The sequence below is a fragment of the Lissotriton helveticus genome, chromosome 8 (genome assembly GCF_964261635.1).
Source record: "Lissotriton helveticus chromosome 8, aLisHel1.1, whole genome shotgun sequence".
Taxonomy (NCBI): domain Eukaryota; kingdom Metazoa; phylum Chordata; class Amphibia; order Caudata; family Salamandridae; genus Lissotriton; species Lissotriton helveticus.
The window spans coordinates 1,667,234,973-1,667,248,702 of NC_136069.1; the positions used below are offsets into that span (position 1 = coordinate 1,667,234,973).

At 45.1% G+C, this 13,730-nt stretch overlaps 1 protein-coding gene across 5 annotated transcripts in view; it reads left to right on the top strand.

The window, feature by feature from the left end:
- LOC144773613 (transient receptor potential cation channel subfamily M member 2-like) overlaps window positions 1-13,730 on the top strand; it is a 1,994,366-nt gene that overhangs the window by 1,563,580 nt on the left and 417,056 nt on the right. For all 5 annotated transcript variants that reach the window (XR_013600026.1, XR_013600027.1, XM_078658754.1 and 2 more), the window contains one exon: window positions 6,233-6,384. Coding sequence is in view for 3 of the 5 variants with exons in the window: in XM_078658754.1 (XP_078514880.1) it covers window positions 6,233-6,384 (152 nt within the window). In the remaining 2 variants the exon portion in view is untranslated. The remainder of the gene's footprint in view (window positions 1-6,232; window positions 6,385-13,730) is intronic.

Sequence of the window (13,730 nt, forward strand, 5' to 3'; positions counted from 1 at the left end):
GGGAAAGCGTTGGATAGCGTAGGGGTAAAAATTACTATTCCCACTCCAGAGAGTGCAACAGTAGGGAACGTGTTGGATAGCGTAGGGGTTAAAATTACTATTCCCACTCCAGAGAGTGCAACAGTAGGGAAAGAGTTGGATAGCGTAGGGGTAAAAATTACTATTCCCACTCCAGCGAGTGCAACAGTAGGGAAAGCGTTGGATAGCGTAGGGGTAAAAATTACTATTCCCACTCCAGAGAGTGCAACAGTATGGAAAGCATTGGATAGCGTAGGGGTAAAAATTACTATTCCCACTCCAGAGAGTGCAACAGTAGGGAAAACGTTGGATAGCGTAGGGGTAAAAATTACTATTCCCACTCCAGAGAGTGCAACAGTAGGGAAAGAGTTGCATAGCATAGGGGTAAAAATTACTATTCCCACTCCAGCGAGTGCAACAGTAGGGAAAGCGTTGGATAGCGTAGGGGTAAAAATTACTATTCCCACTCCAGAGAGTGCAACAGTATGGAAAGCGTTGGATAGCGTAGGGGTAAAAATTACTATTCCCACTCCAGAGAGTGCAACAGTAGGAAAACGTTGGATAGCGTAGGGGTAAAAATTACTATTCCCACTCCAGAGAGTGCACCACTAGGGAAAGCGTAGGATAGCGAAGGGGTAAAAATTACTATTCCCACTCCAGAGAGTGCAACAGTAAGGAAAGCGTTGGATAGCGTAGGGGTTAAAATTACTATTCCAACTCCAGAGAGTGCAACAGTAGGGAAAGAGTTGGATAGCGTAGGGGTACAAATTACTATTCCCACTCCAGAGAGTGGAACAGTAGGGAAAGCGTTGGATAGCGTAGGAGTTAAAATTACTATTCCCACTCCAGAGAGTGCAACAGTAGGGAAAGAGTTGGATAGCGTAGGGGTAAAAATTACTATTCCCACTCCAGAGAGTGCAACAGTGGGGAAAGCGTTGGATAGCGTAGGGGTTAAAGTTACTATTCCCACTCCAGAGAGTGCAACAGTAGGTAAAGAGTTGGATAGCGTAGGAGTAAAAATTACTATTCCCACTCCAGCGAGTGCAACAGTAGGGAAAGCATTGGATAGCGTAGGGGTAAAAATTACTATTCCCACCACAGAGTGTGCAACAGTAGGGAAAGCATTGGATAGCGTAGGGGTAAAAATTACTATTTTCACTTCAGAGAGTGCAACAGTAGGGAAAGCGTTGGATAGCGTAGGGGTAAAAATTACTATTCCCACTCCAGAGAGTGCAACAGTAGGGAAAGCGGTGGATAGCGTAGGGGTTAAAATTACTATTCCAACTCCAGAGAGTGCAACAGTAGGGAAAGAGTTGGATAGCTTTACCGTAGGGGTTAAAATTACTATTCCAACTTCAGAGAGTGCAACAGTAGGGAAAGTGTTGGATAGTGTAGGGGTAAAAATTACTATTCCAACTCCAGTGAGTGCAATAGTAGGGAAAGTAAATACTTCATATATAAATATAAATAACATAAATAGTAATACCAATTACAAATTAATTAAAATATTTTACAATTCTAAAAAATATATTAAATAATTATTTATAAATACAAATTTAAATTATTTAATTATAAAAATTACTTACTAATACTAATTAATTACCTATTAACAATAAATTAATTTAAAATTTAAAAATTAATCAATTACTTTTAATTACCAATTGTATTTTAATTAATTACATATTAATAATTAATTAACAAGTAATTCTAAATAAATACCAATAAATTAAATGACATATTTAATTAATTATAATTAAATTACTTCCCACCCTATTCCCCTATAAACCCACAACCCGCTACAGAATTATATTACACAAAAATTAAAAAATAATATTAACTTACCTTAAATTCGATATTTTTGTTGTCTATATTATGTCTAGTCGATATTATGTCCATTCTATATTTTTGATTCGATATTATGTCCATTCTATTCGTTATTAATTTTTTCTAGTCGATATTTTTGTTCTCTATATTATGTCTAGTTGATATTATGTCCATTCTATATTTTTTACTCGATATTGTGTTTAGTCGATATTAAAAACTCGATATTTTGACTCTATACCATCAATGTGGAGTGAAGTGTTATGGAGAGCGGTCCTGCTGGAGGTAATATAGGGAAGACGAGTGATGGGGCAGAGCCATTCTGCTGGAGGTAGGCCTGCAGAATATGAGTTAGGAGGCAAAGTGATTGAGCTGAAGGTAGTTTTAGAGAAGAGATATGTGGCAGAGCGATGATGCTGGAGGTGAAATTAGAGAAGGAGAGTGATGAGGTAGACTGATTCTACTGGAGTTAGACCTAGAGAAGAAGAGTTATGAGGCAAAGTGATCGTACTGAAGGTAGGTTCAGAGAAGAGTTATTTGGAGGAGCGATCACGCTGGAGATGATATAAAAGAAGAAGAGTTATGAGGCGGAGTGATTGTGTTGAAGGTAGGTTTAGAGAAGAGTGATGAAGCAGACTGATTCTGCTGGAGTTGGATCTGGAGAAGAAGAGTGATGATTTAGAGTGAAAAGCTGAAGGTAGGTTTAGAGAAGAGTGATGAGCCAGACTGATTCTGCTAGAGTTGGATCTGGAGAATAAGAGTGATGATTCAGAGTGAAAAGCTGGAGGTAGGTTTAGAGAAGAGTGATGAGCCAGACTAATTCTGCTAGGGTTGGATCTGGAGAAGAAGAGTGATGATTCAGAGTGAAAAGCTGAAGGTAGGATCAGAGAAGAGGGATGAACCAGACTGATTCCGGTAGGTAGGTTTAGAGAAGAGTTGTGAGGAGGAGCAATCATGCTGAAGGTAGGAACAGCGAACTGTTATGAAACAGTGTGATCATGCTGAAGGTAGCTTTAGAGAAGAGTCATTAGGCAAAGGGATCATGCTGGAGGTAGGAGCAGAGAAGAGTTATGAGACAGAGTGATCCTGCTGGAAGTTAAGGTGGAATGGAGAGTTATGAACGAGAGTGGTTGCAGCCCGCTGACTTAGCATATGGTGCACACTTATTTAAGTGAAGCACCATGCACTAATCCAGACAACCCTTGTTGTGATTTAAGTGGTCTTAGAAAACCATAGAACGCTCTCTAAGTGGTAGCTGTGGAGAGCAGCCTTCAGGCTTAGTCCAGAAGGAGTGTTAAGCAGCTTGTTTTACCAGATCTAATCATGTACTGTAGGTTAAACAAAAAAGAACCAAACAGTGTAGTTATAAAAAATTTACATTTATTAAACACATTCACTATCACATTGGTATATCTCCTACCCGTAGATTTCAACACAATATATCAAAAGAAAACAGGCAAGTAAGCATAAATACACAGTGGTCTCCAGGGGGAGACCAAACCATAAACTAAGAAAGTGGAATGCGAACTGCGAATGAACTATAGACTTGGATGAGAAGACTTAGAAGAGTTGGGGACCCAAGGAACCACCCGAGGTAAGTACCCAGGAACCCCACGGAGGCTGTGTGCAGAGTGGAAACACAGCCCTTGTACCCAATGCAAGTCAATGGGAAAGTCGGGTTGCAGTTTGAGAAGAAGGACCCTTCCCAGATGACCCTGAAGAAACCCTGTGGAAGATGGAGTGTTGGAAAGTCACCCCACCTGTGGATACCCCAGGAACCAGGATATCTACACCAGGCTAGCCGGGTGCATACGTGCGACGTGATGTCGGAAACTGACGTAGAGCACCATGAAGGACTTCATAAAGATGCCACTGGCAAAGAAAGTGAAAGAGTCCAGTGGAATCCAGGGATTGTTTCTTGAAGAGAAGTACCTGCAAGCAGAGGGGACAGTCTATGCAACTCAGGAGAGACCAGGAAGCACGGAAGACCATGACCACCGAAAATGGAAGATGTAGGAGAGTTGATGGTGACCCTGTCGCTGCTGCTGTGAGGTCTAGACGATGCTGTGGAAGACTAGGAGCCGCTCATGAGCTGTCCCAAGTCGGAAGTCGAGAACCAGGCGTTCGGTGTCCGGCAGGAGCACCAAAAAGCCTTGGCAGCAGCAACAGATGTGGAAAGCAAAGGTGCAGTGTCAGGACTGGCAAGGTCCAAGGAACTCACCAAATGCCGCAAAGTCAAAGCAGGCCCGAACAGGAGGGGGAGCCCACTGAAGCCAAACAACATCCTCAAGAGGACCCACAGGCAGAAGGCACAGGAGTCGCAAAAAGACCTCAAGCAGCTCACAAAGGATGCAGGCCCATGGTGCAGAAGATGCAGTGAGGGCGAAGACCGTGGTAGGAAGAGATGCTGCAGGCTGGAGCTTCTTGTAGCCCGAGGATCTCTGGAGGACAGTGAAAGCAAGCCTTGGCAACGGCATGTCTACACGAGGCACAGGGGTTCTGCTTCAGCGGTTTTGATGAAGGATACTGGCATGAAACTCTGTGAGAAGACCGTGCAGGCTTTGAGGGAGTTGCAGAACCACCAGTTGTGTTGCTGAACCTTTCGTAGTCCGTGGGAGCTCAGGAGCAGCAGACAGGTCAGCTTTGTTGCAGTGCCTGGAGACTCCTTAACTCCAATGGATATTACTTCGGGTGTCTTTGATGTGCACAGGCCTGGAGAAGAACCTGAATGAAGCACAGGCACAGATGATGCAGAAGACTGGCTGGATGACGAGACCAGGAGCAGCAGGAATCTTCCTTGATCTAGTCTTGGTTCCCAAAGTGAAGTACAACGAAGCCCTGAGTTTCCAGATGGTTGAAGTTGAAGTAGTTTCAATATTAATCTTGTCCCACGACAAATCTGAAGAGCCACCCACAGGCAGCCCTTTAGTACCCTAGGGAAAGGGTTGGGATAATTCAGGGATCCCTCCCAGAGAAGGGGCTGGACAAAGGGGAGGATACGCCCATGTCCTTTGTCCAGTTTTGCGCCAACGGCTCCCTGAACCGGTTCCAACTGGAGTGTGCAACGAGGGCACCAACTGTGTACTTCAAAGCTTTCTGGTGGCCCTGGTGAGCGCTCCCATCCACGCCCAATACACTAAGTCCTGTCTGGGAGGTGGTCACACCTCCCTGTTACAGGAAACCTATTTTTCTACCTTCCCCTGTTCAAGCCAGTCTCAGCAGCAGGGGGGCTGCATCGTGTCTGTGGTCTAGCTTGCTGTTAGACCCCTAAAGGCTGGTACCGGAATACAGGGGGACACCCTAAGGGAGCCCCCAGTACAGGGGTTGCTGTATCCAACACTGGAATCGGTTTGGGGTAGGATTGCAACATGTTTGATACCAAACATGACTGGTTTCGGTGCAGCCAATATAAAGTTAGACATCTCGTAATTTACTGGATGTCCACTATATGTATTAAATGGCTGACCGCACTGACAAAGCCTGGAGAATTGACTCCTGGGTTTGTAGGGGGTGTCCTAGTGTTCTGCTCATGCAGAACACCCTCATACTTAACCTAGCACCCAGCCTTCAGGATTGAAAAGCCTGCCTTAGAGGGGACTTATAGGTTTTAAGTGCAGTGACCTCAGATATAAAGAAACGTATATCTGTGGTGAGTGGTGCTAGCACCAGCTCACACAGGCTGCAATGGCAGGCCTGTAGTCACAGTTCGAGTGGTCTTTCATGTGTGGCATAATACATGCTGCAGCCCATGGGAGACCCCTGGTGTACCTATGCCGTGGGTACCTTAGTACCATTTACTAGGTACTTAGAAGGGTACACCACTAGCCAATTGGGAAGGTGACAAAGTACTAATCATAGTCAAATTTAGGGAGAGATCACAGTGACTGGGGTCCTTATTAACAGTATCCCAGTTAGACTAGTGAGAAAACAGAATGACACCAGCAAAAAAGTGAAGTAACCATGAAAGCAGATCCTACTTTCCTACAGTGGTGCTTCAGGATGTGAAAATAGAGAAGAAGAGTTATAAGGAAGAGCAATCCTGCTTGAGGGTAGCATGGAATAAGGAGTTATGTAGGAGAGTGATCCTACTGGAGGTAAGCATAGAGAAGAAGAGTTATTAGTCAGAGCTAACCTGCTGAAGATAGGCAAAGAGAAGATTTAAATGGGAGAGCAATCCTGGTGAATGTTTATGTGGAAGTAAGAGTTACGAGGCAGAGTAATCTCACAGGATTTAAGTCTAGAGAATAGGTGTTATGAGACAGATTGATCCTGCTGGGTGTAGGTGTAGAATGGGTCTCATGCCACAGCTATTCCATACTAGTCAGTCACATTTATGTAACCTGACTTGCTGCACTGCTCTGCAATACCCACAGCTGATTTTATCTCTTCCCAGAGACTACAAAGACACAAGAAGAAGAGAAGGATCTTTCTGCTGAAAATATTGATAGCCTTAGATATGTGTATCATGTGTCTGCCCGAGATATGCTGTATCCCGACTCTACCATTAAGCGCTTTCCTGTGCCTGATGAAATGGTTCCATGGCAGGTAAGGTTAAAGCCATTCCTAAAGCAGTTTCAGTTAAATGAATACATATGGAAATGTGTTTTGTTGAACTGTTTTTAAGCAATCCCAAGACAAGGAAAAAACAAAAAGGACTGGCAATTGTGTAGTGGATTATTATGGACACCTTGGCCAAGGAACCGCATATGGGCTCAAAAATCATTTGAAGACTTGGAACAGGAATAGCAGTGTTGGCACTTGACTATGTGTACATTATCCATACGAGAACTACAATCATAAAACCTTCCTGAGGGACCACTGTCAAGGAAAGCTACTCGTCTTCTGCTTTTCATCTTTCATTTTTTCAAATTGGGAAAAACAGTATTAACTCAGATTGTTTCAATGAAAACCATTGACACGCAAATATAGTATGAGTGAAAAATGTATGAGTCGAATATGTGAATTATAAACTCATTCATTCCTGAGAGGTTAATTATGATCACTCTGAGTGCTAACTCTCACTGTGGAAAGATCTACTTTGGCCATGCACAGCCTTCAGGAAAAGTCAGAAGTAGGGCTCTATATTTTATACCTTGATATTTTTGTCATCTGATTAGTATTTATAGGTATTTTTATTTTATTCTGTGAATTCTGGAAAAGAATGTCCACTCATCTTTGCACACCTGTAAGATTTCAGTGCTGAAAATATATGAAGTAAGCAGGTTAGTTTAATCACAATGCATCTACTTTAGCTTCAATAGAGAATCGCTTCTCTATGTTTATATCCTCAGACTGGCACACTACACAACTATTAGCCCTGCCGCAATTACAGCATGGGAAGCCATTCAAAGGAACACTTCTTCCCTTTTTTTCCTCACTTTTAAAGATAATCCAGTGATGAAACCCAATTGTTTTCTGTTGTTATTTGCTTGTAAAATTGAATGGAGAAACATGTTACCTTAACCATAAGTGCTATGCTATATGTCTCCTTTATAAAGTAACCTCTGGTACTATCAAGAGAGGTTTATGTGTGGGATTTCACACACAAGTCTGGCTACTGACCTCATGTCAGACGAGTCTTAAGGTGTACTCCATTCATTAAATATATCACAATTATTGTGAATAGTTCACTGCTATAGCACTACTGTTATGTGAGCTCAAATGAGTAAGGTTAAATGCACAAACTTGCATTGGTATTCACAAAGTCCCAGGGAGATTTGCCCAAAGTTGAACATTCAATTCACTCTATATGGCAAACTGGGTGTTCTAAAATAGACAGCACTTTAAATGGGCAGGTGCTACTTCTCAGCAAAGGTTCAATAGTTTTAATTGAAGAGTCCCAGCACTTCACTAAAGCAAACAGGTACTCTGGTAGAGGGCACTTCTGTATTTCCATTTTAAGCACTGATGATGAAAGTAATTTTTGATTTAGTAAATTTGAAACTGTACCTCTTCAATTTCGGCAAGGGGCACTGCTTGGTTTTAGACACAGATTGCAAGGCTCGACAGATTGGAATGTCACCAATTTTATATAATATATCACAAGGGTAACTTTTCAGTGCCCTAACAAATATCCAGAGCCGTCCAGTTTTTTTCAGAATTTGTGTCATTTTATAGGCTTATGTCCCCTTCACAGCTTTGAATGGGTTGAAGCCCTACGTCAAATTGGTGTCATGATGAATATCTTTGGTGTTCAGTAAAGCTCAGAAACCATCTATTATTTTTTTCATTGGCATGTATTACTTCATCTGATCAAGGAAATTCTCTGTGATAGTACTCCGATAATCTGTTCTTGAAAAATCGTGGGTGGTGGTTGATTGATAGTTTCTGTCTCCACAAGAAGCACAAGAAGTCAATGCATGCTTTGTCTTTGCTCCGGAGACTCTGAGTTCCAGGCCCATTCCATGGAGCACGCACCTGGGTTGACTCTGTGTATCCCTCCGTTTCTGGGTACAGGAGCACCCCGGCCAACTTAAGGAATTTTACGACTTCATGTGTGCCGTTTTTGAGCGGCCTGACCCTGCCGGCACTTTTCGGCTCCGGCCCTGGCGCCATGGACTCCTCTCGGACGGTTTCCCAGGTCCGGACCGGCGCTGGTTCCACCTCCACAGTGACTTTCCCTGGGGCTCCGTTCGACACCGAAGTCTCCGGCAACCGCCGGTGGTGCCTCCCCATCCTCATTCGGTACGATACAGTCCGGTCTGGCATGCTACGATGCCAAGGCTGGGGCCGACAGAGCCATACGGCTTCATACCGTCTAACCAGCCCCTTTCTGAAGGTTTAGGGCTGGATGAAGAGGATTGGGAGGGGGAGCAGGACCCCTTAGAAATTCCACAGCCCCACAGACTGGGTGATGCCAGTGGCCTGGGCACCTCCCCAGGCATGCTGTCTCCCCTAACCTGGCTATGGGGGAGGGGGCGTTGTTTGCTATGGTGGTGCGTAGGGTTGCGAAGGTCCTGGACCTTCAGCATCCTACAATGGCAGTCAAGAAGAATGTCTTTATGGAGGTCGTGCAACCTGGTGTCTCCTCATCGGAACCTTTGCTGCCTTTTAACAAGGCCATAACAGACATTCTTCTGGGCACCTGGGCCAAACCCAGCAAAGGTGTTCCTGTGAATAGAACAATTGCCCGCCGCCATCACCCTGCACCTGGCGACCCAGTTTTCCCCACTGCCCACCCCACAGCCCCGTAGCCTGTTGGTCCAGGCTTCCACTTCCTGTGGCGCGTTCCCTTCCGCACCACTTTACAGGGAATCCAAATGGCTGGAGACCTTTGGGAAGAAAATGTTCTCTTCTGCTAGCCCCACATTGTGGTCGATGAACACTGCATGCCTTTTGGGCTGTTATTCCCATTCTAGATGGAATAGGGTTGAGCTTGTGCTGCCTAGGGTCTCGGAGGAGAACCGAATCCTGCTCTCCCAAGCAGTGTCAGGTGGGAGAGATGCAGCGAAGTTCGCCATTTGCTGTGGGTTAGATACAACCGACTCGCTGAGCAAAGTGTTTTCTTCGACTGTGGCCATCAGGCCTGGCTGAGGATGTCTGGCTTTCAGGGGAATGCCTAGGCAAACCTCATGGACATGCCTTTTGATTGAGCACTCCTCTTCGGAGACAAGGCTGCCGCAGCCCTTGAGCGCTTCAAGGATTCACAGGCTACAGCCAAAAACTGGGACCTCAATACTACACCCTGGCCTGTGTCTGCTTTTCGCTCCTTTCGTGGCTATGGAAGGGGCTTCCAACCGTCCCAACCTTATTCCAGCCAGTGAGATCTGCAAGTTTAACAACCTCTGTGAGAGCAAAGCCACCATCCCCTCCTCCACCTCAAAACCTTCCTAGTCATGCGCATCCAGTGGGTGGCAGGCTATGCCATCACCTCCAACACTACAACCACAAAGCGTGCCTACACCACCCTTCTTTATACTTGATGTTATTTATCAAGGTCAAACAACCATTTTTAAGTTTGATCAGGTATTTTTATTTTATACCATTCATTTTCTTTTTTCTTTAGAAAAACTCTTTATCCACACATTATTGTCAGAAAACGAAACGACTGTAGATTCATATATTTACACTAATATACAATACACTTTACTAACATAGATGGAACACTACAGATATACACAAAAAATAAATTCTTATCATCCATCCCAAAAAGAATTTTAGAAAAAACAAGACATTATGACTTCATGTATAATCAATTTCAGGAAATGAGAGACAAAATCAAAAAGCGGGGAGTGCAATCAATAAATGAAACCAATCAATAATCTTATAGACTAGCTGCTGCTAGTATATACTATAGTTCATTCACTCCTCCAAGTATGCTGACGCGTTTCGAAACCAGGAAACCAGTTCCCGGAATCTCATCAGGGCTTTTTCCTTTTGTCTACATGAGATGTAAAAAAACAATAACGTTTTATTTACAATCGTGTGTGCTCTTCTCTCTTACAGTTACACTTATTCAATTTTGAACCTGTCTGACTCTACCTAAATCAACCTACCAGGTTGTTACAGGAAGCGGGGGGCTGTAGAATTTTTTTTCTTTATTCCCTCTAGAGCATTCGTTCTTGAGTTGGAATGCGCTCCACACTCATGGTTTTCAGGTCTTACTCCTGCTCCCAAATTTACAATCCACGCACCACTCTACCAAAGGAAATGACAGAAATTAGTCATTTCACTGTGGTACAGTTACTTCGTTTAAAAAAAAAAAACATCCGTGTTTACACGTACCTATTTTATCGTGTTACAGTGAATGCAAATCGTTTTTTATTTACGCTTGCCGAATCACCACTTCAACCGGCATGTTGCATCTTGCCACTGTTTCAAAGAAATATATATGGGGAAATATTTGTAACTCTTCAGACATCTCTTGCCAGTTAATCCTATTAACCGCCTCCAAAAAAAACAGGCAAGGCGTACCTGTGTCGTTTTGCCAGTAGCTGCAATCTTTATGAATTTCACAATGAGTGCAAGTCCTAATGAGACAATAGCGGGTATTTAGGTAAATATGTATGCATGTAAGCAAACGAAATAATATTACATGCCCCATAAAGTACTCCATGACTTCTCTTTGCAAGTTGTGCCCGATGTGTTTTTACACGCAGTCGAGCCATAGAAATAATGTGTGAATAGAATGAAGGTTGCAAAAGCTGTTTGTAAAGAATTAGCAGAACTTTGTATGAGTTTGTTGGATATCACGAAAGGCGTGACTACAGGTCCCATAATCCTTTGAAACTGCACTTCCAAACAAATTGAGCGCATACGAGCAGGCCGCCATCTTGAATCTATCGGAATCCAGACAGCGGAGGCACTCGAAAGCTCGAGTAGAAGGTAATGTTGCTTGCTTTCCCCGAGATCTGTTTGTCGGTATTAGAGCACTAAGGCATACATATTTACCTAAATACCCGATATTGTCTCATTCTGTCTTGCGCTCATTGTAAAATTCATAAAGATTGCAGCTATTGGCACAACGAAAAACCAAAGGTGGTGATGGACGGAGCGTTGACAATACAAACACTCACCCCCAGTCAACTGATCTGGGTTTAATCCATCACCGTTCTTTAGCTCACTCCGCCACCCCAGTTCAGACATGGCCATATGCAAATCAGTCTGACCCTGTGCCTCATGGGAACAGTACAGCCCGAACTGCCAAGCCATGTCTTCCCTGGACCGGAATCAAGCTTCCCAGGAACGGTTTCTGGCATTACAGCCGTCTTCAGCCGGGCTTGCTTGACTCCAGTGGCAAAGTGAGCAAGGGACTCACGTCTGAGCATACCCTGCCAACTTAGGGCGAACAAAGAAAAACCAAAGGTGGTGATGGACGGAGCGTTGACAATACAAACACTCACCCCCAGTCAACTGATCTGGGTTTAATCCATCACCGTTCTTTAGCTCACTCCGCCACCCCAGTTCAGACATGGCCATATGCAAATCAGTCTGACCCTGTGCCTCATGGGAACAGTACAGCCCGAACTGCCAAGCCATGTCTTCCCTGGACCGGAATCAAGCTTCCCAGGACCGGTTTCTGGCACTACAGCCGTCTTCAGCCGGGCTTGCTTGACTCCAGTGGCAAAGTGAGCAAGGGACTCACGTCTGAGCATACCCTGCCAACTTAGGGCGAACAAAGAAAAACCAAAGGTGGTGATGGACGGAGCGTTGACAATACAAACACTCACCCCCAGTCAACTGATCTGGGTTTAATCCATCACCGTTCTTTAGCTCACTCCGCCACCCCAGTTCAGACATGGCCATATGCAAATCAGTCTGACCCTGTGCCTCATGGGAACAGTACAGCCCGAACTGCCAAGCCATGTCTTCCCTGGACCGGAATCAAGCTTCCCAGGACCGGTTTCTGGCATTACAGCCGTCTTCAGCCGGGCTTGCTTGACTCCAGTGGCAAAGTGAGCAAGGGACTCACGTCTGAGCATACCCTGCCAACTTAGGGCGAACAAAGAAAAACCAAAGGTGGTGATGGACGGAGCGTTGACAATACAAACACTCACCCCCAGTCAACTGATCTGGGTTTAATCCATCACCGTTCTTTAGCTCACTCCGCCACCCCAGTTCAGACATGGCCATATGCAAATCAGTCTGACCCGTGCCTCATGGGAACAGTACAGCCCGAACTGCCAAGCCATGTCTTCCCTGGGCCGGAATCAAGCTTCCCAGGACCGGTTTCTGGCACTACAGCCGTCTTCAGCCGGGCTTGCTTGACTCCAGTGGCAAAGTGAGCAAGGGACTCACGTCTGAGCATACCCTGCCAACTTAGGGCGAACAAAGAAAAACCAAAGGTGGTGATGGATGGAGCGTTGACAATACAAACACTCACCCCCAGTCAACTGATCTGGGTTTAATCCATCACCGTTCTTAAGCTCACTCCGCCACCCCAGTTCAGACATGCCATATGCAAATCAGTCTCACCCTGTGCCTCATGGTAACAGTACAGCCCGAACTGCCAAGCCATGTCTTCCCTAGACCGGAATCAAGCTTCGCAGGACCGGTTTCTGGCATTACAGCCGTCTTCAGCCGGGCTTGCTTGACTCCAGTGGCAAAGTGAGCAAGGGACTCACGTCTGAGCATACCCTGCCAACTTAGGGCGAACAAAGAAAAACCAAAGGTGGTGATGGACGGAGCATTGACAATACAAACACTCACCCTCAGTCAACTGATCTGGGTTTAATCCATCACCGTTCTTTAGCTCACTCCGCCACCGCAGTTCAGACATGGACATATGCAAATCAGTCTAACCCTGTGCCTCATGGGAACAGTACAGCCCGAACTGCCAAGCCATGTCTTCCCTGGACCGGAATCAAGGTTCCCAGGACCGGTTTCTGGCATTACAGCCGTCTTCAGCCGAGCTTGCTTGACTCCAGTGGCAAAGTGAGCAAGTTACTCACGTCTGAGCATACCCTGCAACTTAGGGCGAACAAAGAAAAACCAAAGGTGGTGATGGACGGAGCGTTGACAATACAAACACTCACCCCCAGTCAACTGATCTGGGTTTAATTCATCACCGTTCTTTAGCTCACTCCGCCACCCCAGTTCAGACATGGCCATATGCAAATCAGTCTGACCATGTGCCTCATGGGAACAGTACAGCCCGAACTGCCAAGCCATGTCTTCCCTGGACCGGAATCAAGCTTCCCAGGACCGGTTTCTGGCATTACAGCCGTCTTCAGCCGGGCTTGCTTGACTCCAGTGGCAAAGTGAGCAAGGGACTCACGTCTGAGCATACCCTGCCAACTTAGGGCGAACAAAGAAAAACCAAAGGTGGTGATGGACGGAGCGTTGACAATACAAACACTATTGGCACAACGACACAGGTACGCCTTGCGTGTTTTTTGTTTGGAGGCAGTTAATAGGATTAACTGCCAAGAGATGTCGGAAGAGTTACAATT